At 38.4% G+C, this 21,813-nt stretch overlaps 4 protein-coding genes and 1 non-coding gene across 9 annotated transcripts; 4 read left to right on the top strand and 1 right to left on the bottom strand.

The window, feature by feature from the left end:
- Window positions 1–1,011: 1,011 nt before the first annotated feature.
- Window positions 1,012–6,162, top strand: LOC111795785 (type I inositol polyphosphate 5-phosphatase 4-like). The gene is made up of 13 exons (XM_023678368.1): window positions 1,012–1,682; window positions 1,790–1,874; window positions 2,145–2,210; window positions 2,302–2,389; window positions 2,511–2,615; window positions 2,716–3,340; window positions 3,436–3,629; window positions 3,747–3,855; window positions 3,967–4,115; window positions 4,218–4,515; window positions 4,986–5,060; window positions 5,588–5,665; window positions 5,940–6,162. The coding sequence occupies exons 1-10, from the start codon at window positions 1,653–1,655 to the stop codon at window positions 4,432–4,434; spliced, it is 1,668 nt and encodes a 555-aa protein (XP_023534136.1). The 5' UTR covers window positions 1,012–1,652; the 3' UTR covers window positions 4,435–4,515; window positions 4,986–5,060; window positions 5,588–5,665; window positions 5,940–6,162.
- Window positions 6,163–9,845: 3,683 nt separating this feature from the next.
- Window positions 9,846–9,918, top strand: TRNAK-UUU. The gene has a single exon. It is a non-coding gene; the product is annotated as a tRNA-Lys (tRNA).
- Window positions 9,919–10,297: 379 nt separating this feature from the next.
- On the bottom strand, window positions 10,298–16,034 carry LOC111795875 (50S ribosomal protein L24). 2 transcript variants are annotated; one of them, XM_023678500.1, is made up of 6 exons: window positions 15,836–16,034; window positions 15,390–15,511; window positions 15,200–15,295; window positions 14,405–14,508; window positions 14,187–14,323; window positions 10,298–10,614 (listed from the first exon to the last, which is right to left on the bottom strand). In XM_023678500.1, the coding sequence occupies exons 2-6, from the start codon at window positions 15,447–15,449 to the stop codon at window positions 10,532–10,534; spliced, it is 480 nt and encodes a 159-aa protein (XP_023534268.1). In that variant the 5' UTR covers window positions 15,450–15,511; window positions 15,836–16,034; the 3' UTR covers window positions 10,298–10,531. The 2 variants fall into 2 exon arrangements, with proteins under 2 accessions (XP_023534268.1, XP_023534269.1); XM_023678501.1 differs by having other exon boundaries at window positions 15,390–15,489; window positions 15,837–16,034.
- Window positions 16,035–16,654: 620 nt separating this feature from the next.
- Window positions 16,655–18,324, top strand: LOC111796205 (non-specific lipid-transfer protein-like protein At2g13820). The gene is made up of 2 exons (XM_023678952.1): window positions 16,655–17,092; window positions 17,574–18,324. The coding sequence occupies exons 1-2, from the start codon at window positions 16,705–16,707 to the stop codon at window positions 17,813–17,815; spliced, it is 630 nt and encodes a 209-aa protein (XP_023534720.1). The 5' UTR covers window positions 16,655–16,704; the 3' UTR covers window positions 17,816–18,324.
- LOC111796204 (F-box/kelch-repeat protein SKIP30-like) lies at window positions 18,181–21,413 on the top strand. Of its 4 annotated transcripts, none has more exons than XM_023678950.1 (2): window positions 18,181–18,255; window positions 20,098–21,413. In XM_023678950.1, exon 2 carries the CDS (start codon window positions 20,168–20,170, stop codon window positions 21,203–21,205), a length of 1,038 nt encoding a protein of 345 aa, XP_023534718.1. In that variant the 5' UTR covers window positions 18,181–18,255; window positions 20,098–20,167; the 3' UTR covers window positions 21,206–21,413. The 4 variants fall into 4 exon arrangements, with proteins under 4 accessions (XP_023534718.1, XP_023534715.1, XP_023534716.1 ...); XM_023678947.1 differs by having other exon boundaries at window positions 18,194–18,476; XM_023678948.1 differs by lacking the exon at window positions 18,181–18,255 and adding an exon at window positions 18,487–18,955.
- Window positions 21,414–21,813: the final 400 nt, after the last annotated feature.

Genomic DNA, 21,813 nt, shown 5'->3' with positions numbered 1-21,813 from the left:
AAAGGGTTGAAAGAACGGTTAAAAATAATTTATATGAAAATTTATCAACATAAATGAACGAAATAATTTTGTGTTTTAGTTTTATAATTTTTAGCTATCTCGATTAAAATGACATTTTACACCCGACCCGAGTTCTTAAAATCAAACTTCCGCAATTATTAAATGAATCATTGAAAAAATAAATTAAACCTATTTAACCACACATTACTTGGCAAAGTCCCTTTTGTTTAGTGCGATAGATTCAAGTTTGGATTGTGGCTTAGTTGGGTCATTAAATGAAAGCTCGAATCTTGTGGTGTTCAAAAGCCTAGAAAATCCCGTAGGATGTGAGGGCAACCCAAAATTCCCTACCGACATCCGAAACCTAAGTTCAATAATGAAAAAGGGTGTCTTTCCCAATGTGGGTGCTTTTCAAAATCTCTTCTTTTCTTTGTTAACCCAGATGCATGAAATGTGAGGAACAAATTGCAGCTGAACACACAAAACAAAAACCCTAGAATTTGGTGGTGCATGGCCTCTATTTGAAACAACTCTCAGTTCTTTCAAACCAATGCTTCAATATTATGCGTACGTGCATGGGGATGGGTGGCTCTAGCATGTGTTGTTGTGTTAACAAGTAAAGATAAAAAGAATATGTGACGAAAAGTTTGAATCTTTTTAACATACATGCTGAGAAGTAACTGTAATATAACGAAGAAATGAGAGAAATTTTGTGGGTTGCACTTACACAGACACAAGGCAAGGCAAGGCAAGGCAAGGCAAGGCAAGGCAAGGACAAGGACAAATTTTCTTCTGGCAGAAGATCAGAGAGATGAAGAGAAGGGATAGTACTATCCTACGTCAAAGTTCAAGCCTAGCTTTATTGACCATTCTGGAGAGAGAAAGAGAGGAAAGAAGTGGCGGTGGTGGGGAGAGAGGGAGAGGAGGAAGGGGGTCTATAGGCACTGTTAGTTTGAGTGGGTGAGCAATAGAACAAATACCCTTCAACAACTTGGGTCAGTCTTGGATTTTGGTTTAATTTTGCCTTCTTCACAACTCACGAGAGAGAGAGAGAGAGAGAGAGAGAGAGACACACACACACACACACAGAAAGCGTTTCTCTCCTCTGCATCTTTATTATTCTCTTCAAATACAACACTCCACTCCACCATGTATTCGCCACCAGCGCCTTCTTCTTCTTTCAACCTCATTCTGTTCTTTACCCCATAATTAGGATGCGAACACACCCCACATTCAGCCCGATTTCTGTCATTTCCCTCCCCTCTCTCTTTGTTCCCAAACCCGGAAAATGAAATAATGCCGAGAAGCTGGGATTTTCCTTCTTGTTTCGATCTGTTTTCTCTTTGTCGACTAATAAAAACAGGGGATTGGGACTCTATCCCCACCCCCCATGTCACTCCAACTGTTTCCAGAGCTATTCCGTTGCTTCATCTGTTTCCTTTTGATTCGTTGAATTGAGGGAACCCACACACAAACAATGAATTTATTGACGCATTCGAGTTTCGTTCTAATTCTTATGATTTCATTGATTTCATTCATATTTTAGTTCCTTATTTTTGTTTTTATCCGCCAAGTCCTAATACCAGACCCGTTAAGGAATCACTGGGATTTCCATTCTTCCCTTGGAAATATTTACATGAATCAGTGAAGCAATGAGAGATGGAAATTCAAAGAAAAGCAAGGTCAGAACTATGCCCATAATATTTCTTTGACTTCTGTCTGTCTCTAGTGTTTGGGTTTAGTTTGAAATTATTGACCTTTTCCTTTTCTCTTCGTTATTCCACCGAAGCTTTCATGGACCAAGACATTATTCAGGAAGTGGCTGAATATCAAGGGTAAATCAGAAGATTTCGAGGCAGACGATAGTGTTTGCGGTGGGGAATCCTTCTTTTCTAAACAAAAATTGCAAATTTAGTTCTTGAAATTCCCCGAAGCTGATATTACTGGGCTTTTGATGCCTGTGGATGACGAGCACTCTGGTTTTTTGGTGTCTGCTCAAGATCCATAAAAATAAAAATAAAAAAATAAAAAAAACTCAGTTTCATTTCTCCCTTTCAATGAATCCTCTCGTCTTTTTGATGTTCAAACTGAGGTGATGATGAACGGTAAAGAAGCTTTAACAACTTTATGGTTATCTTTTTCAGGTAGCCATGAAAAATGGAGGAACAGCCATCCGGAGGAGGCATGCGCCACCAAGAAAAGTCGAACAGGTTCAGGATCAAGAGCTCCCACATCATTATTTGAAATAAAGTATACTTCTTTTTCTTTTTAATTTATGTGCTCTTTCTATATAAACTTCAGAGGGATCAAGCAGGAGGAGTTTTGAAGGAATCCTCCAACGTAGTTTTGAATTTGATGCTCCACAGACCGACGACACGAGCAATTACAGGTATGATCGATTTAGTTGTTTTTCCAGGCAGTGATTCTTTGGACCAAGACTTTCATTTTGTCTTAAACTCTCTCTCTCTCTTTGCCCCCTTCTTTTTTTCTCTTTCTGTTTATGTGGACAGAATATTTGTAGCAACTTGGAACGTTGCTGGAAAATCTCCTCCAAATCATTTAAGTCTGGATGATTGGCTTCCGAGCTCAACTCCTGCAGATGTATACGTTCTTGGGTGTGTTCTACTGCTCCGAATTGGAATCTTTTTCTCAGACTTAAAGATTGTGTAATTCTTTTAAATGATAGGGAAGTTTGTTTTTTCTTTTGGTTCCCAGTTTTCAGGAAATTGTTCCTCTAAATGCTGGCAATGTGTTGGGAACAGAAGACAACGGCCCAGCTAAAAAATGGCTTGCTCTTATTAGAAAGACTCTGAATACTCTTCCTGGCACTGGTGATGGTGCTCGTTATCACGCATCTTCCCCGCTCCATGATTTATTCACCAATATGGATGCCGATTTTGATGTTTCAACAAAGCAGAAGGCTTTGCCGTTCTTCCATCGACCCTCATTTCAGTCCTCCAGTCATAGCATGAGAATGGACAATAACATTTCAACACAAAAAACCCAATTTGATCGACGATTTAGCGATTTTGATCAGGTTATGTTTGGGCATAGGCCAAGTGATTATGATCCACATTGCAGGTGGGGTTCATCTGATGAAGAGATTGAACAGGGTGACTCTCCATTTGTCTCCCACTATTCTCCTATTTCCCACTGTGGTTCCTTCTCCATAGATGATAGGGATAGACAAGCTGGGCGCTCAAAGTATTGTTTAGTTGCCAGTAAACAAATGGTCGGTATATTTCTTACTGTGTGGGTGAAAAGCGATCTCAGGGACAACGTCCGAAACTTGAGAATTTCTTGTGTAGGGAGAGGATTGATGGGGTATCTTGGAAATAAGGTAAGACTAAGATTTAATTTCTTTACTTTTTTCAGATTTAAGAACCTCTTGTGAACTGACTGAAAGTGGGCCACTATTTATCTCTGGTGTTCTAGGGAGCAATCTCAATTAGCATGTCATTACACCAAACAAGCTTCTGCTTCATTTGTAGTCACTTATCCTCCGGGCAGAAGGAGGGCGATGAGCATAGGAGGAATGCTGACGTTATGGAGATACTGAAGAAAACTAGGTTCCCCAGAATTAGTGGCATGGAAGATGAGCTCTCCCCTCAAACAGTTCTTGAGCATGAGTAAGATTATCCTTCATTTGCTATCATATTTCGGTGATTTTTAACCTTACAGAAATTCTGGTTTCTTGTTTCTCTCTACGACTGAATCAAACTTCAATGATCACTTTCTTGGTTCAGTCGGATTATCTGGCTGGGTGATTTGAATTATAGGATTGCCTTGTCTTATTTGTCTGCAAAAGCTCTTGTCGAGATGCATAACTGGAAAGCACTGCTGGAAAATGATCAGGCAAGTAGTATGGTGAATTAGCATATTTGTGTCCATTTTGTTGAAGAATTTTGTAGCGTACGTTTATCTAACAGCTTATGAAACTGAGAATACAATGGTTCATGTTATCAGCTGAGGATAGAACAAAGATGTGGACGCGTCTTTGAAGGATGGAAAGAAGGGAAAATCTGCTTCCCCCCGACCTACAAGTATTCCTATAACTCAGATAGATACTCGGGAGATGCTAGGTACCCAAAAGAGAAGCGTAGGACTCCTGCTTGGTAATTTCTCTCTTCCCTGTTGAGGAGAGCAATTGTCATGTGCTAACATTGTTAGCCTTTCATCAATTCCATGACTTATGAATGTGGATTTTTTAATTGAAGGTGCGATCGAATACTGTGGTACGGTAGGGGTCTGAATCAATTGTCTTATGTTCGTGGAGAGTCGAGATTCTCAGACCATAGACCAGTTTGCAGTGTGTTTTTGGCTGAGGTCGAGTCCCTAACTCCTAGCTGGATAAAGAAGGGTCTAAATTATTCCAGTACCAAGATTGAAGCTGAAGAGCTATTGCCAAAACACGAATGGTTATTCGGGACATAATTTCTTGGGCTGATCTTCAGGACGCACAAAACTTCAAAAGAAAAGACAGTTTGAAGGGGGGATCCAAATTGTTCCTGTAAGGTAAATATCTGAAAACCTCTATCATAGATTTATAGTATTGTGAGTTGATTTAGTTAACATTGTCTTTAGGAAATAACTGTCTAGAAAATGTGATATCCTTGGGAGTTCGAACTTCCGTTTTATCAAATAAATAAGGATGCGATCATAAAGCTTAGTAGAAGATCTTAAGTTTTGCCTGCTTGAAAGAAATGGTGACAAGGACCTATTTTATTATCCTTCGTGGTTTAAATGCTCTTAATAACAGATGATGAATATCGCAGACCATTGTGGCCGCTGGTCTGTTTTTTGAGTTAAATAGAAAGCCTCACATATTTAACCACTAAAGTACGGGGATGGTGCCATTGACTCTGAGAATAGAATGCCTACTTTTGAAATGTCATTTTCTAGTCATGTTTCTCATTAAAAGTTTTAGTTGAGATCTTTTGCACTGCTTCTCTTCTCATTTGTTAATTTCGGTCCCCATTCTGCAGGTGGGCACTGCCAAAAGTCTTCTTTGTCTCCATAATTATGGAGGTGTTTCTAATGCCTAGAATCCAAAAAAGAAGGTTGCTCATTTACATTTTTTTTTTCCATGTCGGTTCATCTCCCTTTTCCTCATTGCATTTTGTTCATNTTAAGTTTTGCCTGCTTGAAAGAAATGGTGACAAGGACCTATTTTATTATCCTTCGTGGTTTAAATGCTCTTAATAACAGATGATGAATATCGCAGACCATTGTGGCCGCTGGTCTGTTTTTTGAGTTAAATAGAAAGCCTCACATATTTAACCACTAAAGTACGGGGATGGTGCCATTGACTCTGAGAATAGAATGCCTACTTTTGAAATGTCATTTTCTAGTCATGTTTCTCATTAAAAGTTTTAGCTGAGATCTTTTGCACTGCTTCTCTTCTCATTTGTTAATTTTGGTCCCCATTCTGCAGGTGGGCACTGCCAAAAGTCTTCTTTGTCTCCATAATTATGGAGGTGTTTCTAATGCCTAGAATCCAAAAAAGAAGGTTGCTCATTTACATTTTTTTTTTCCATGTCGGTTCATCTCCCTTTTCCTCATTGCATTTTGTTCATCCATATTTCAGGTAAAACTCACGTTGATCTTTCTCAACTGAGCTTTACTTCATGACTTCAACTGGCCCAAACATGATATCTGTAGCAAGGTAAGAGAAAGCTAATGTTTCGCTGTTGCTCTTGAGTGTTGATATATTAAATACCTTAAATCCAGCAATACTACCATGAATGAGTATTTGGTGTTGGTTGATTTTATCATATGCTTGAATCGCTGACTTCATGACTCAAAACTCATTGCTCTATATCTCTAACTTGAGAAAAATCAAGACCTTGACAGTTCAAGACTTGGAAAATTACTGCTTTTTATTTATTTATTTATTTATTTTACCTTTTGCTCCATTCATGTTCTTATCTTATATTCAGGACAAATGAAGGAAGAGAGAGGGGACAAGTCCTTCATGTCTAAATCATTTGCAGTCCCTTTGGAATGAAAGTTCTCTTTGGGGGAAGGAAGGGTTGTAGAGATAATATCAGAGCTTCACACAATTAGGACACTTTTTCCTGTTTTCTTCTGTCACAAATATTCTATTATTATGCAAAATAGAAAAGAAAAAGGAATATGTACAGATGGCAACAAACTGCAACTGAAAGTGGGGAATAAAAAAAAAAAAAAAAAAAAAAAAAAAAAAAAAAANTGTCTCCACTTTTGTTTCTTGCACTGGGCATTATGATGGCTGAATTTCCTTTCACTTTTTCATGCCAAAACTAAAGGCCTCAACTTTCATCTAAGCACTTAATCTTAGTACAACATGAATTCTTAGATTCCCTTCCTTTCTTCCACATGAATAGGAATTTGGAAAGAGTCTCAATTGGACCATCATCCATGGGGAGTGGTCCAAATATCTTCTAAAATTCCATTTAAGAATACATAATTACTATCTTTGAAGAGCAAAATCAGGAAAATTTGCAAATTCAACAGCAGACTCCGTTTTAAGGCATCAAATGTAAGAGACCCAAAATGAAAAAGAAAAAGTTAAAAAGTTCCTCAATTGGTGAATGCATTGGGTGAAGGGTGAAACCAAAACAGTCACTGCTACTTAGTTAAGGAACATTAAAAATGCTCACTGCACAAAAAGACTGGCGGACTCCATTCTGTTTTTCACCAAAACAGCCTAAGAAAGTTGTCATTTTTTTCAAATTTTTTTGCCAAATGCCATCAGAGTGTCCTCAACCCTTCATTTATTATTTATTATTTATGTTTTTTTTTTTTTTTTTTTTTTTTTTTTTTTTTTTNTTTTTTTAAATTTTAGCAAACTGTATGTGACCCTACCACTTTACTCTGTAATCGTGACCCCACTGCATTTCCTCCCCCTCTGTCTAATCTTATTCTCGCATTTACTGCCTCCGTCGTACTCGTAGCTTTACCCGTCTTTTCAAAAGGACCTGTCTTTTTCTCCCCATTTTCTTTCTTTTAATAAGATGGCTTATTTAATGTCAGCTCACACCTTCCTTAATACCTTGGAAGAAAAATGAGACCTCTCAGAAAACTAAGCAGTTTGGAACCTCTTTTTACTTGTTTAATTGCTGCTTTTGAAGTCTTTCTTTTTCGTTAATTTGTTTTTTAGAAGTTGTTGAAAAAGTCATAAGGATTCAGCTATGATGGCAAAGTACATCCCATCATTCAATTAGGAGAGAACCTCTTGTTGTTGATATGTAATTGAATCCTTACCTTTGTGTGCAACAATCCCATAAGAGAAAGAGATGAATGTTGAGACATGTTTTATCGTTTAGTCTGACCGAAACCCAACTTTCACAGTTTTAGCTTTCAAGAATTCCGAGCTGGAACTGACTGTTTTTACAAACTTACGTTTCAATGATATTTACTCTTACAGCTTGCTTTACGTGTGGTAAAAACTGCATTAAATAGCACCCCATATATTTATATGTAACAAGTAGTATACGTGTTAAGTGAATGCTATTGCTAAAACTTATAAGATATGTCGTTTGCTTGAAGTCCTAAAATTGCAGCCTTTCAGCTTCACAGAAATAATCACCATGTCAATAAGCAAACATATTGTTTCATTCAGTTTTTGTTGTTGGGTAGAGTGGTATTACATCATTTGATTAATTGATTTCTGGTCTGTTCTTCTTCCAAAGATTGGATTGATATTTCTTTTGTTTTAGGGTCAGCTCTGTACTCCTTTGTTCTTAAATATAGCTAGTGTCCTTTGTTTGTAGTTCTATTGCTAAATGAAATGAAAACTAAACATATATATATATAGATACACATGTCCTTGCCTTTGGCTTGCTGCTAGGTTTGGTAGAGGCACAACCTTGCTAGGCTTTGTTCCCTGGGCTAATCAATTGGCTCCACCTCCATGATTTGGAAGATACATTTTATTGGATAAGATAAGCTATTAAATTATTTTCCTAGGTTGTTTTCTTCTGTTGTCTTATATCAGCTAATGGGTTTGTTTGCAGAATAATTTAATCCTACACCAATATGCTTCCTGGTGTGAAAACGATGGCAGAATATGGATAAGTAGCAGATGAGATTGTCCCTTAACATCTGAGCCATATGGCCACACAAATGCCCATCTTTCTGCCCTTTCAATCTTTGCTCTTAACTCGAGAGTTGTATTCGTAAGACACGCCAATGCTATTATTGGTACAAAATCATTTGTTGATTGAAAAAAGAATAGACATTATTTATAAACCAGCAACCGAGATAGTTAAATGATTTCTGTCACATGCATTTACTTGTCGAGTCAATTTTATGTACAGTTTCCCTTAGCTTCGGCTGCTCTCCAAACCAACACTTGGTGCAATTATTTGGGCTAAATAAGGACTGTCTAGGTCTTCGGAGTCTTTGGTTTGAATACAATACAACCTATACAATTATTCATACCCTTTTAAATATCATATTATCTAACACAAAACAATAATGCATTTGTGTTTCTTCAAGCATTTGATTGGTCAAGGAGCAATTAAAGAGTAGCAATTTCACAGCTTTTACGTGTCAATATGGAGCTTAGTTCAATCAACCAGAGGGTTCCAATTATTTCCATTAAATAGTTTAGCGTGTTTCTTTATCTGAGTGGTTGTGATTTAAAGACACAAATTGGGCCACAGGTTTGAGATAGCATTGAATAGATAATACAGTGGTAAGTAAGCAGAATGTGGGTAGCATCATGAGGACCAAATAATGCACACACTGGGAAACTTGAAAGGTAATAATTGTTAATAGATCATGAAAATGGGTGTTATAAAAAGACTTGGTCCAAACTTGAAACTGATAAGATCCTATGTGCACGTGATCCCACGTGATTTAAGCATGAACATGCATGTACAAATATGATCACAGTCAGTGGTTAAGGTTGGTCCAAAAATGGAACTTATTGCAGAGTCGGGTTGAATTTAACACAACCCCATAATGGAACTCCCACAGAGAGAGAGGCATCACTGTTTTCTCCCTTCCGTTAGTTACTGCAAAAGGGGGTTTTCTTTTTAAGTTGGGTTTGTGTGAGAGATTTTCAATGTGAAGCACTTGAAACGTAGGGACATCATTACGTTGTTAAAGGAAACACTGTCCAATGTTGAATTTATAGACAGACAGGAGTTAACAATACGACAATAGAGGAAGTATGCAAAGTTCATAGTCAAGACTCGAAACAAAAAGCATTTGAATCCGTGGTATCAGTAAGTTAAAGCTTTTTTCAGACGTTAATTCTGTTTTGAGGGATAATGTTGGGTTTGGTCCAAATTCAAAAGTTTATGGTGGTGTGTGCCTTTACTTGTCAAAGACGGCGTGTGATTGTCATGTCAGTTGGAAGAGACATGGGAGAACTCCCAAAGTGAGTGATAATGAAAGAAAGAAGGGTGCTCCCAATTACTCCACGTGCAACCCAACAAATCCATATTTTTCCAACAGTTAAAACACAGAAAGCACTTGATTTGGTTCACTGAATCATTCAAGTTTTTCTTTTGTTAAGACAGGATTCAACAACAGTTCTGGTGCCTTCTAAATTTCTGCAAAAGAAAAGCAAGTCAGCTCCGAAAATAACATACACAGATATGGGGTCTACGATTCGTTCTTTTGAGTTGTGAAGTATGATGATTTCAGGTCCACTGCCCTCTGTGGTTAATCATTTGCAGTGAAGTGTCAAATCAGCAATCACCCTCGCTGGTACAAACCTCTCACAATGACAGTGTGGATAAAGTAAGTATATACCATTGGATATATCAATGGCTGCTCGTTGATTCAATTGTTGGATCTTTCTGCTCTCTATTTTTTTGAATTATAGAACTAACAACACTCACCATCACCCGGCCGTCTTAGCTCAGCTGGTAGAGCGCATGGCTTTTAACCATGTGGTCGTGGGTTCGATTCCCACAGACAGCGAAATTTCACATACAACACCGAATTCTTTCTTTCATTCGCTGCAGGAAGAAGAATTTAGTGGTTTTGTAAGTAGACGCATGAAGATTACCTTGTTTTTTCTATTATCATGATCAGTGTGAAGTAGGCTACTATCTATTTTATAAATTGGTTTAGATGTGGGATTTATTGCAAAAATATTAAGTATAATACACGCATTTATTCATTTAAATGCACAAGGAAGAATTTACTAGTTGTGTAAGAAGACGCATGAAATGATTTGTTTCCAAGTAAAAATAGATCTTCTGCATCCTCTGGGAAGCAATCAATCTTTCACATTGCTCTGCACATAGAAGTATGAATGCAAGAACTTTAAACGAAGAGGATTTTTCTCTCTATGAAGAGACTCGGAAAGAGCAAATGTATTTGACACAAAATTATTTCCCTTTTATCATAACCATCAAAGGATCAGGGTCATTCCTTCAAAAGTACGCAAGAATGTTAATCTAAAATAAAAGTACATAACAAACAAGGAAAATGTAATACAAGCAAGCTGCCGCCCATGCATCCTCAGGTTTTGAATTTATATATTGGAACCTAGTACAACCATGTCTTCTGAATTGATTGGAAGTAACTTTTAAAGGTCAGGCATGCCCTTCCCGGTTTTAGCATCATAACTTTTCTCCAGTACCACATCCATTGGAGTATCCTTAGGACCAGCTGCAAATCAACAAATCAGATCGAATCAAAAGGAGCACAAGTAATACGATTACTTGAGGAATAAATTCAAATAAATTTAGGGAACTATATTGAATTGCATGTGCCATAGTTCCATGTTAATGTTTCGGTCTTCACACCTTCAGCAAAGTACAAATATTGACGCTGTCTGTTAAGCTAACGTGAACCAGACTCCAAGGTCTTAATTTCTTCTGACCAAATTGACTAGACCGAGTGATTGAGACATCAAATGTAGAATTATGCATGAAGTCTAAGTTTCATCAAAGATACAGTGGCTAACATAGAAATGTTGAGCCACATTCACGTATTCTCTCGTTTGTTTTTCAATAATATTAAGAACAGTACTGAAATCCTTCACACAAGTAGTTCTTGAGTTATATTATTACTTGAGAATTTTTTGTCACTATTGAATTGATTTCAATCCATTAATTAAAGAAGTTCAATTCCTGCTATACGGAGAAAGAGAGAGGACAAGATAACCTAGCTAAACAATGCAAAGAATAAAATATTACAGCTGGAGTGAAACGATAAGCAGCCAAAAGAATAAGATATACAGTCCACAGCTTAGTCAGTAACATTAAGTTGACTATTTTGAAATCCCCTCAGGTTCATAATAGCTCTGTGAGCAACTGTTAAGTTTGGTTCACATGGATGTCTAAACTGATTTGGTCGGAAAAACTGGTGTCCTGGGGTATGCAAGGGCAGATCTATACCATATAGGTCGGAGGGCCAAAAATTAACATTAGTGAATCAGTAGTTGAACCACCTGAATATCCCGAATAGGTTTAACCTTAGAACCTATCATCAAGCCCATGGTCAAATGGTAAAGGGAGCAAGGAGTCATAATCCCCCCAAAATTTTGGAATTTATGCATACAGGATTGGACAACACAACATATTTTAATATTATTCAGTCATGTAATGAGATGGTGGCCCCCAAATTTTTTAAATATTTATTTACATATAGAGCAATAAGTTGGGGTCCCAACGCAAACTTATTATTATTATTATTATTATTATTATGATTTGTGAGCCGTCTAGAAAAGTTAAAAAGCCAGGATAAAGGACTTGATCCAGAACCTTCTACGGCCAAAAGAAGAGCAATTCGTTTTACTATTTAGCCTCCCTTTTGACATTAACAAACTGTATTAAATAGACAACACGGCGGAAAACCATTACCCAATGCACTAGGCTGGTAAGGAGAATTTCAAACTATTGTAGCCTAATCTTAATTAACAAAGAAGAAAAAATTTGTGTGGGAGCCACAACAATGATGCCTCTACATGTTTAAAAAAATTTAAAATACATGGAAGGACCAACATCCCATATTCAGGGATCAAATTTAAAATAAACAAAAATACACAAATTCCAAAAGTTTAGGGGGCTTCCGCGCATGGGCATATGATCTACACGACTTAATGATTGAGCCGTGTTGGCTTGAAGATGGTTGCATGCAATGAGTTTTCATTTTCTTTTTCCCCCTTTTCAATTAACTTCGCTAAAATCTTAGCTGCATACCTAGTTCATTTGTTATTTCTTGATTGATATAGCCAAACTATTTGCTAACTGATAGAACCTTTTACAGAAACAGAGCCGATGGAGAGAGCTCCCTGATCTCTCGTAATAACAAAACTACCCAAAATGATCAGAATTGGCCTACTCTCCTCGCACTAAATGAGACATAATTACAACTTTCCCTTGCAGCCCCTATTACACAACTACATGGGCCCCAGTCTCATAACAAAAGCTCTATCTTACACTCACAGATCAGTCCCACCATCGGCAGATCTCCATTTTACTACCATAAACTTTCAAAATGGAAGGTCAACTTCTATGTTTACATTCTGAAGCTATCTACTAAGGTTCATGGTTGTACCTTTATAGTCTTGTACGTTGTGGCTATAGCATGCCAGACGGAGCAAGCATTTCAATACTAAGCTATTCTAACTGTCATTTTATCTGTTAGAGAAGGAATATAACCAACTTGACTGCACGTACCTTTACCATGAAATATACTACGAATTTCTTTGAAGTCCATTTTCATCTAGGTATTGGAGAGAGCAAGGTCTGCTTCCATCACTTTTGTAACGGCCCAGATCCACCGCTAGCAAATATTGTCCTCTTTGGGCTTTCCCTTTGGGGCTTCCCCTCAAGGCTTTAAAATGCATCTGCTAGGGGAAGGTTTCCACACCCTTATACCACACCCTTATAAATGGTATTTTGTTCTCCTCCCCAGCCAATGTGGGACATTACAATCCACCCCCCCTTTGGGGCCCAGCGTCCTCACTGGCACTCTTTCCTTCCTCCAATCGATGTGGGACTGCCACCAAATCCACCCCTTTGGGGCCCAGCGTCTTACTAGCACACCGCCTCGTGTCTACCCCCTTCAGAAAACAACGAGAAGGCTAGCACATCGTTTGGTGTCTGGCTCTGATACCATTTGTAACGGCTCAGATCCGCCGCTAGCAAATATTGTCCTCTTTGGGCTTCCCTTTCGAGCTTCCCCTCAAGGCTTTAAAACGCGTCTGCTAGGGGAAGGTTTCAACACCCTTATAAATGGTATTTTGTTCTCCTCCCCAACCAATGTGGGACATCACAACTTTACCCTTCTTGAAGACCAATAGTAATGGAAGCATTCAGTAGGTGGTTTTTTCATTGAGTTTAGTGTTAAAAGTATGACTAAAGTAAGGAAGAGAAGATGGACTTGGTGCAATAGGATTATGCCTATAGTAGGTGTACGAACTGTTGTTTGCTTTTCTTGGGCCAAAGGATGTGGGGCCTAGGAACAATGATCGATGAAGATGAAAAATAGGCCATATTAGCTCACTTTTCAGAGACCTAATATATATATATAAAAAAAAAAAAAAAAAAAAAGGTTTTGAAATAAAGAAGACAGAGAACTTTTTAATATTGTACTCAATTCAACACGTTTACAACAGCTCCATGCACCTTGTTCACAGAACCTCGTAGACAAAGAAAGAGGGAGGGCAAAAGAAAAACAGATGTCTAAGTCATGATACAATCAGCATCATAAAAATAAATATGCAGTTAGCAGCATAGTCCGTCAGCCTACTATACTAACAAAAAGGGCATGGCAACAGCTAACCATGGTATCCACTAGAACATCTATTTTTTGAGAGAGCTCATGTGAATATTTGCAAGCACTAAACATCAAATTGGCTCATTGATGACATGCCAAAACATGCTCAACCTTTACATCCAAAGGAATGGCAGGGTGACTCCCTCCACCCCCACCCACATTGTAGATTGAGCATAAAGAAAAAAATCCATCCATGTGTATAGCTTTAAACAAGACTCAACTCAGACCACAGCTCTTGATAAGAAGGAATAGTACATCTAAATTATTATATGATTGAGTAAAATTAATAAGAACATATAATAACATGGAAACACAAAGGAAAGGCCAACTACACAGAATTGCGATGGAAGCACATCAGAACATGCAAGTTTAGCAAAGAACAAGAAAAAAAAATTCTAAATAACAGCAAAGTGGATAGATAAAAATAAAAGGGGCAATAGACTTTAGATCAGTACCAACTGTAGGTCTGGGAGTAGTCCTTATCTTTAAGATTTCTGGACGAGGGATTATAGATCCTGAGGCTCCAATTCCTCTTGAAACTCGTACTTTAGAACCATCTTCAAGATATCTAACACCAACCTTACAAGGCTTCCTGCAAAAGAATAATGTTTGACAATGCTCTAGCACAAGGAAAACATCACAACCTATTAGCAGTCATGGATAGTGTCCAAACCCTGTTGCTGGATCAACAACTTGAACATTGGATACATGGAGAGGAGCTTCAACCGTAAAGATTCCACCTTCATGACCTTGTCCTTGTTTAATATGTTTCTTCACCTGTATGAAGCATAGAAAAGTGAATGACAGAATAAATCTGACACACTCATGTCATGTGCAACGGCTGAAATCATAAAAATGATAGAGATTCAAAATCAATGAAGGGAAACATACAAACAACAGGATTTATAAACAAAACTGCTAGAACCATAAAATAGCATTCATCAGAGCAGCTGCAGCTGTAGATTATACATGCTGGTAAAATAAACGGAAAGTGGAATAATAACACGATTTTCAACTTAATGATATCCTACTACCCTTGAATATCAGTGGACTATAGACATTGATTGAGTGGAAAGTGTTGGGGAAAATGCTTCTCTAGTTTCATAAACATAAAGCATAATGCTGCCATTCTTTAGTTCCATTTGAATTGGCAAGCACAAAGTCAGTTTCATAGGCCATTACTTGAATTCAATATTCGGCCCCTTTCTGAACCTTGAAGATGAAAGTGAGTTAACTTTACAGATAATCATGTGATGGCAAGACCTCAATGCAGAGAGAGAGAAGGATATGAGGAGGGGGGAAAAGGCTTAACCCTAAATCAAAACGACCAAGCAAATCATTTGCAAGACTTAAATGCCTGCATAGCTACATTATCAGACAAGTGCAAGAGGGCCCAAGCACAGCAATTGAACACGAGAAAGCTCAACTCTGAACCTCAAATTGTCCAATTTGGCAAAGATTTTCTTACCAGGTTTTTACCCTCAACAATAACCCGATTTTGAGTGCGAATGACACGCTTAATAACACCAGTTTCTCCTTTATCCTTGCCTCTAATGATCATCACCTATGAAAAATACCAACAAACACGATCGTCAGAGGGAGACCTAACACATAAATAGGAGAAAGTAAGGTATCTATCTTTAAAATGTTTCCCTCACATTATCTCCTCTAAGAATTTTCCAGTGCCTAATAAGCTTTTCAGCAGCCTTCCAACCCATTTGAAACTAATGCAAACACCAAGGCCACTGCTGCCAATTTCTGCACAAGTTACCCCAACAATCTGCAGTTCATCGTTCAGATTATGAATTTCTATACTTTCACTACGTCATAGAACATGGATGATATATACTGAGTAGAAAATTCCAAGCAGATCCCAGAGGTTTGTAGTATTCAATCAATGGCAAGAAAAAAAAAAAAGCAAAAACAAACAAACATTAAACTTATAGTTAGGACAGATGGATATTGTCTAACTATATCTATATGTATACATTTTTTAAATTGTAGACAAATTTTTAGAAGTCACGTTTTATAAACCAATATAATATTGTGTGTATATATAATATTAGGTAAGACTTTGGGTATAATATATAATATTAGGGAGNAACTTGGTGGCGAGGGGCAGGTGGCAGCGAAATCTAGTAGCGGCGGCGGCGGAGGCGACGACGACGAAATGTGAAGTGGGCGTTGACAAGATCAGCGGCAAGATGTTTCGTGGCGGGGAAATGGATGGTGAAGAAGCAGAAGATGCAGTAAACTCAGAAGAGAGTAGAGAGGGAAGGTTGGGGCATTAAGGTTTAGAAAATTACAAAACCCTACAAAAAACCAATTTGGTTTTGGGATGTGAGCTGTGTGGGCTGAAAGCGAATTGGGTTTTGGGCTGTGAGCTGTGTGGGCTGAAAACCAATTGGGTTTTGGGTGGTGCACATTAGCAGTAGGTAAAGGACAGGCACAGTCCATGCTTATACCTGAGAGCGATCTCGGTGTGGTGCAGTGAGATTCTTGTTGTGAAGAGCCATTGTTAGTTGTTACTACTTCCGGTAATGACGTTGAAACAAGGCGAAAGAATGTGCCCTGAAAATCTCCATCTGTCTCTCCTTCTCTTAGCTGGTATGGAATTTGGATCGGAGTTCCCATTAGGTGGAGTTTGGCATGTTGGTTACACCAATAAATAAGCCTCTGTGTCATGATTGGGAGTTGTGTCAATCCATACTTTCTTCCAAACCAAGAAACAAACAAACATCTTCCCCATAGTCACAAGCCTCTGTACATTTCAGAATGAAGTTCCAAAATAATGTATTGTACCAAAATAAAATAATAATAATAAAAAATAATAAAATAAATGTAAACAAGGTAGTCTCTACTCTAGGTTCAGACTGGTGCAAAATAGTTTACCGAATGAGGAAAGTTCGGCCACCCACTTAAATCTTCGATGACCATGGGTTTGGTTTCCAGTTTGGGTATTATAAATACCTCATGCGTATCTTTCTTCGGAATCAACCCCCAAAAAAGTTAAAACAAACGCAACAAATGGGCATTGAATCAGCCCTTTTCCTACTCCTTGTGGCTTTCGGTATGAGCCATGAGAGCGTGGCCCAGTCAGCTGGTTGCACCACGGCGTTGATAAGCTTATCTCCATGCCTAACTTATATCACAGGCAGCGGAGGCTCTTCCACTTCCACTGCTCCATCTTCTTCTTGCTGCTCGCGCCTTGCCACCGTGGTTCAATCGCAGCCACAGTGCCTTTGCTCGGCGCTCAATGGTGGCGCGGCGGTTTCTCTCGGTGTCACTATCAACCGGACTCGAGCTCTTGGGCTTCCTGCTGCCTGTAGTGTTCAAACGCCGCCACCCAGCCGCTGTGATGGTAACCACATTCGATTCTTTTCAAGTTGCACCTGGCGCTTCTAAATATAATCAATCGCCCCTCTTGTTTACATCATTTTTCAATTTCGTCTTTAATTTTCCAAAATTCTCAATTTTACATTCTAACATATTTTAAATTCTCAATTAGAGTCCGAATAAAAATAAAAATAAAAAGCAATTACGTATGTTATTTTAATAAAAAAAAAAAATAGATTAAAAAGTTTTAGTGAAAAAAATTAAATACGTAATTGTTGAGTTAAAAAAGTATATGCAATTTTGTTTTTGGTGAGCAGAATGGAGTTGAGGATTTAAAAAGATTGAAAATGACCTTACATGATTAGAATATTTTATATTTTCGGGATGGGCAATGATGAATTCCACAACAGTAGAGACAAATTTTTAGTTAAAATGCGGAAGACAGACTCAAAGAGTGGTGGAGGACATCATCGTATAAACACTAACTTGGATGTGAAAACACACAGATGCTAATGGAGCTGCTGCTGCTCCAGCAATATCTCCGATAAGTTCGCCGGGGAGTTCACCTTCAGATGACGAAGAACTTGGTGAAGCTCCAACAACACGGGAGACTACTTTTCCTTCGGAAGTAGACTCCAAATATGCTCCAAACAACAGGAGGAATCCCGAGAGCGGCGGCCGGAGCTTAATCAAAACGCCCTTTTATGATCTCACTGTTGTCGGCCTACTTCTGACAGCTCTGTTATAAGCTGAATGAAACGACCGACCCCAAGCAAAGATTATATATTCACATATGTATCGAACCACTAGAAAAAAAGAGAGAAAAAAAAAAGTGTCCTTCAAAGATTCTTCTTGTTTAAGTATGGGTTTAAAGATACTATTTCCATATTTAATCCCAGTTGAAAAGTCAAGATTTTTAAAACCATTTTAAAAACGAAGGCAAATTATTTAATTGTTTAATATTAAACATGTAATTTATTTAGGAGCTTTTTCCATGGATCTGAAGTAGCGTATTTAGAGAGATTAGTATGAATCTAAAGGAATTTGAAGTGAATTATATGGATTGAATAATATATATAGAAAAGAAAAGGAAGAATATTGTTTATTTAGGAGGTGTAGGCCAAGTTTGGGGCAGAGTATGGGCGAAGATGGATAGGAAGAAATGGAAGGAAGGGATTTGTGTTTAGGGTAAGCGTGGAGTTGGATGTGTAATTGAGAATTAAATTGAAGCAATAAGAAGCAATGAGCATGAGCACCCTTTTTTGTTTTGGTTTTGGTTTTGGTTTTGGTTTTTCTGACTCCGCTTTTCCTTCAACCCCTTTCAACCCACGCCTCGCCTCGCAGATTTCGACGCTACTCTTCTATGTTCTCCATATCTGCAATCTTCTTTCTTCGCTTATTTCTACCAGGTATTACTGATCTCTCTTTCCATATCTTCAATCTTCTTCTACCACCGCTCACTCTATACAATTTACACCCTTTTCCTAATTTTCCTTCATTTTCTTATTCAATCTTGGCGCTCTTTCTTTATCACCCGCTCTAACTTCGGATGCAAATTTCCCTTCCATTTTATTCTTTCCTTCCCCCTTTCTGCCTTGGTTCCGGATTGTATTGGGATTAGATGTTGGGTATGAATTAATTTGCGTGGTATCAGCACTCCCTACCGTTACCATTCTCAGTCCCTACCCGGAAAATTCAAGCTTGATTTTCTTGGAACATTCAGAATGGATTTTGAGGAAAACTGTGGATGTCATGTCTATGTCATGTTGAGCTGATTTTATCCAGCTTTTGTCATCTCTAGTAATTGACACGACTAGGAAAAGCTGAAAAAAATCAATTACATTGAAGAAAGGGAGATTCCTCCCCTTATTGTTCAAAATAAGCACAGGTCTTCTCGTCCAATTCCTCATTCTTCTGTAGTTTTCATAGTCGTATGATGCTCAATCTTCTGTAGTTTTCATATTCGTATGATGCTAATTTTGTAGTCCCATTATTGCCTTCCTGTGCATATACAGTATGCTTTATGTGAAGTGAAGGGTTGTTGGAAGTTCTTTTATCTTTAAAATGTGGATTTTTTTAGTTTCAAGTTTGAACTGTGAACTGGGCATTCCTGCATGATGGGGTCTGATTTTGTTTCTAGAACCAAAGAAATCTTCTATCTTGGAAGAGTTTGGCAGAAGGGGTTACAAGTTGAATGTTGAATGATGAGTGTTCTGATTTGTTATGCATTCTCGAGATGGGTTTCCCAATTCTTCTTGGACATTGGGCCGCACCATTTATCTAAATCTGCTGCATCCTAAACAAAGGTTTCAGAGATACATCCCTTTATAGGTTTTTTTTGTGTCCAACTCAGTTGTTTAGCATTTTCCCACAGTTGGGAGATGTTTATTGTATTAAATATGAACAATACAAACCATATGGTATTAGAGCTACTGATGGAAGTGTTTTAAATCTAGGTGTAAAATCTGCCGCTTCTAAATTGAAAATCTGATACCTTGCTGTTAAATTATAGTTATTCTTTGGACTTGGTAGCTAAAAGCACTAGGACGAGTTCAGTTTTTCAGCAATTTTTTTGTGTAGATTTTATAGGTTAAGAGATAACTTTGATCTCTAGATTAGTTATAGAGTCTCTCTACCTTTATATCCAGATCTTATTTACCATCTGAATTGATTGCCTCTCATTATGACTTTGTTCATAGACCACATTGTAAATGTACATCCGTGACTGTGTTGTGTCCTGAATTTCTTTATATGGGTTAAAAATTCAATTATCAGTTTATTTAATACCATTTTATCACCAAATGCACTCCGGCCGTCAGGAATAATGAATATTTCTCTCTAATCAGCTACGTGTATATGTGCTATAAATGCACTAACTTTTCTCCTAGTGCATGGGACAGACTGGTTATGCTCTGCTGTTTGTCCGTATTGTGTGTGTATGCTAGAAGTTTTTTTCTTTTCATCTTAATCAAACTGTGAGAAGCTATTAATTGGTTGTCTAACATGTGAATATTCTTCTTCTAATCTCAGATTACTTGCTTCCTGAACAAGAAACGGCCTGTCGTGGATAATCATCTGAAACGGATGAAAAGGGGTTATTATGTCTGAGTTGATTGACCGCCTCCCAGACGCGGTTGCCCTTAGGTGCCTTGCACGTGTGCCCTTCCACCTCTATCCAAAGTTGGAGCTTGTTTCTCACTCCTGGCAAGCTGCCATTCACAGTGCTGAACTATACAGAGTCCGACAGGAGATTGGATCATCAGAAGATCTATTATGCGTATGTGCATTCGAACCTGAGAATCTATGGCAGCTCTATGATCCCCTCGGAGACCTTTGGATGACAATTCCTGTATTACCATCGAAAATTAGGCATCTTGCACGCTTTGGTGCTGTGTCCACTGCTGGAAAGTTGTTTGTGCTTGGTGGTGGCAGTGATTCTGTTGATCCGGTAACCGGAGATCAAGATAGGAACTTTGCCACCAATGAGGTGTGGTCTTATGATCCTGTAATACGCCGGTGGTCTCAATGTGCATCAATGCTTGTACCCCGTGCCATGTTTGCATGCTGTGTTTTGGATGGAAAGATTGTTGTTGCAGGTGGTTTTACTAGCTGCAGAAAATCAATTTCTCAGGCAGAAATGTACGATCCTGATAAAGATGCTTGGATTCCTCTGCCTGACCTACACCACACTCACCATTCTGCTTGCACAGGGGTTGTGATTGGAGGGAAGTTGCACGTCCTGCACAAGGGATTATCAACTGTGCAAATTTTCGAGAATACGCGGCCTGGATGGAGAGTTGAAGATTATGGTTGGCTTCAAGGTCCAATGACCGTTGTCCGGGGTTCACTCTATGTGATGAGCCATGGACATATTTTCAAGCACGATGGAGAAGCTAAGAAGGTTGTTATTTCAGCATCTGAATTTCGCCAACGAATTGGGTTTGCGATGATGAGTTTGAGAGATGAAATTTACGTGATTGGAGGAGATATCGGTCCCGACCGTTTGAATTGGGACGTCAAGCCAACATCTGATGTTGACATATTGACAACAGGAGGTGAGAGGCCAACATGGCGACAGGCAACATCAATGACCAGATGCCATGGGGCTATTCGGGGATGTGCTCAGTTGAGAATTTAGGATTCCATTCTGTTGCTACCTTGTCACTTGCTTTGTGTTTGCCTCATAACCCCTCCTATTGCCTTTTCTGGTGGCTGCCTCTTTTTGTAATCTTGTGATGTTCATTCTTGGGGTATGTTGATGATTCTCCTGGAAAATTGGATATCATTGGAACTGTGTAACATTCTGAGGTGGTACATGAATATTATGAATGATTTGTTAGCACCCATATTTTGTTGGTCCCCAGTTTATAGGAAATTCCAACAAGCATGCTCATGGACAAATTGGTAGAGGGAAAGAGAGTCTATGCGATGTTATGTAATAACCTGCGAGTCTAGCAGGCAGATTGGTAACGATCAAGATCTATCTCCCCCTTAATATCAAGATTTTTTTAGGACCCGGATGGAAAGCACACCAGGCTCTGCTTCTGGGAGCTCCATTACCAATTGCCGTAGTTGGCAATGTTTTATTTCCCCCAAAAGAAGAAAAAATGCAAAGCAACCACGCCTAAACATCTCGGAAACATCACATCCTTCTTTATATTGCCTGCGTCCATCGTATCGCTACGTATGGACGGGGGGCAAGCAACAAAAGTGTTACTCTTTACCCAAACTAAAATTTTGATACAA

Source organism: Cucurbita pepo, chromosome LG05 (assembly GCF_002806865.2).
Source record: "Cucurbita pepo subsp. pepo cultivar mu-cu-16 chromosome LG05, ASM280686v2, whole genome shotgun sequence".
NCBI lineage: Eukaryota > Viridiplantae > Streptophyta > Magnoliopsida > Cucurbitales > Cucurbitaceae > Cucurbita > Cucurbita pepo.
Note: the sequence above shows the minus strand (reverse complement) of the source record. Positions and strands in the feature narration are given on the sequence as shown.

Coding starts and splice junctions, on each gene's coding strand:
- LOC111796204 (XM_023678950.1), top strand. CDS start 20,168: ATGTCTGAGTTGATTGACCGCCTCCCAGACGCGGTTGCCCTTAGGTGC.
- LOC111795875 (XM_023678500.1), bottom strand. CDS start 15,449: ATGGGTTGGAAGGCTGCTGAAAAGCTTATTAGGCACTGGAAAATTCTT. Junction 15,296..15,389: donor AAATTCTTAGAGGAGATAAT/GTGAGGGAAACA, acceptor TATTTTTCATAG/GTGATGATCATTAGAGGCAA. Junction 10,615..14,186: donor TACTCCCAGACCTACAGTTG/GTACTGATCTAA, acceptor GTTGATTTGCAG/CTGGTCCTAAGGATACTCCA.
- LOC111796205 (XM_023678952.1), top strand. CDS start 16,705: ATGCGTATCTTTCTTCGGAATCAACCCCCAAAAAAGTTAAAACAAACG. Junction 17,093..17,573: donor GCCACCCAGCCGCTGTGATG/GTAACCACATTC, acceptor GAAAACACACAG/ATGCTAATGGAGCTGCTGCT.
- LOC111795785 (XM_023678368.1), top strand. CDS start 1,653: ATGAGAGATGGAAATTCAAAGAAAAGCAAG. Junction 2,211..2,301: donor CACCAAGAAAAGTCGAACAG/GTTCAGGATCAA, acceptor TATAAACTTCAG/AGGGATCAAGCAGGAGGAGT. Junction 2,390..2,510: donor GACGACACGAGCAATTACAG/GTATGATCGATT, acceptor TTATGTGGACAG/AATATTTGTAGCAACTTGGA.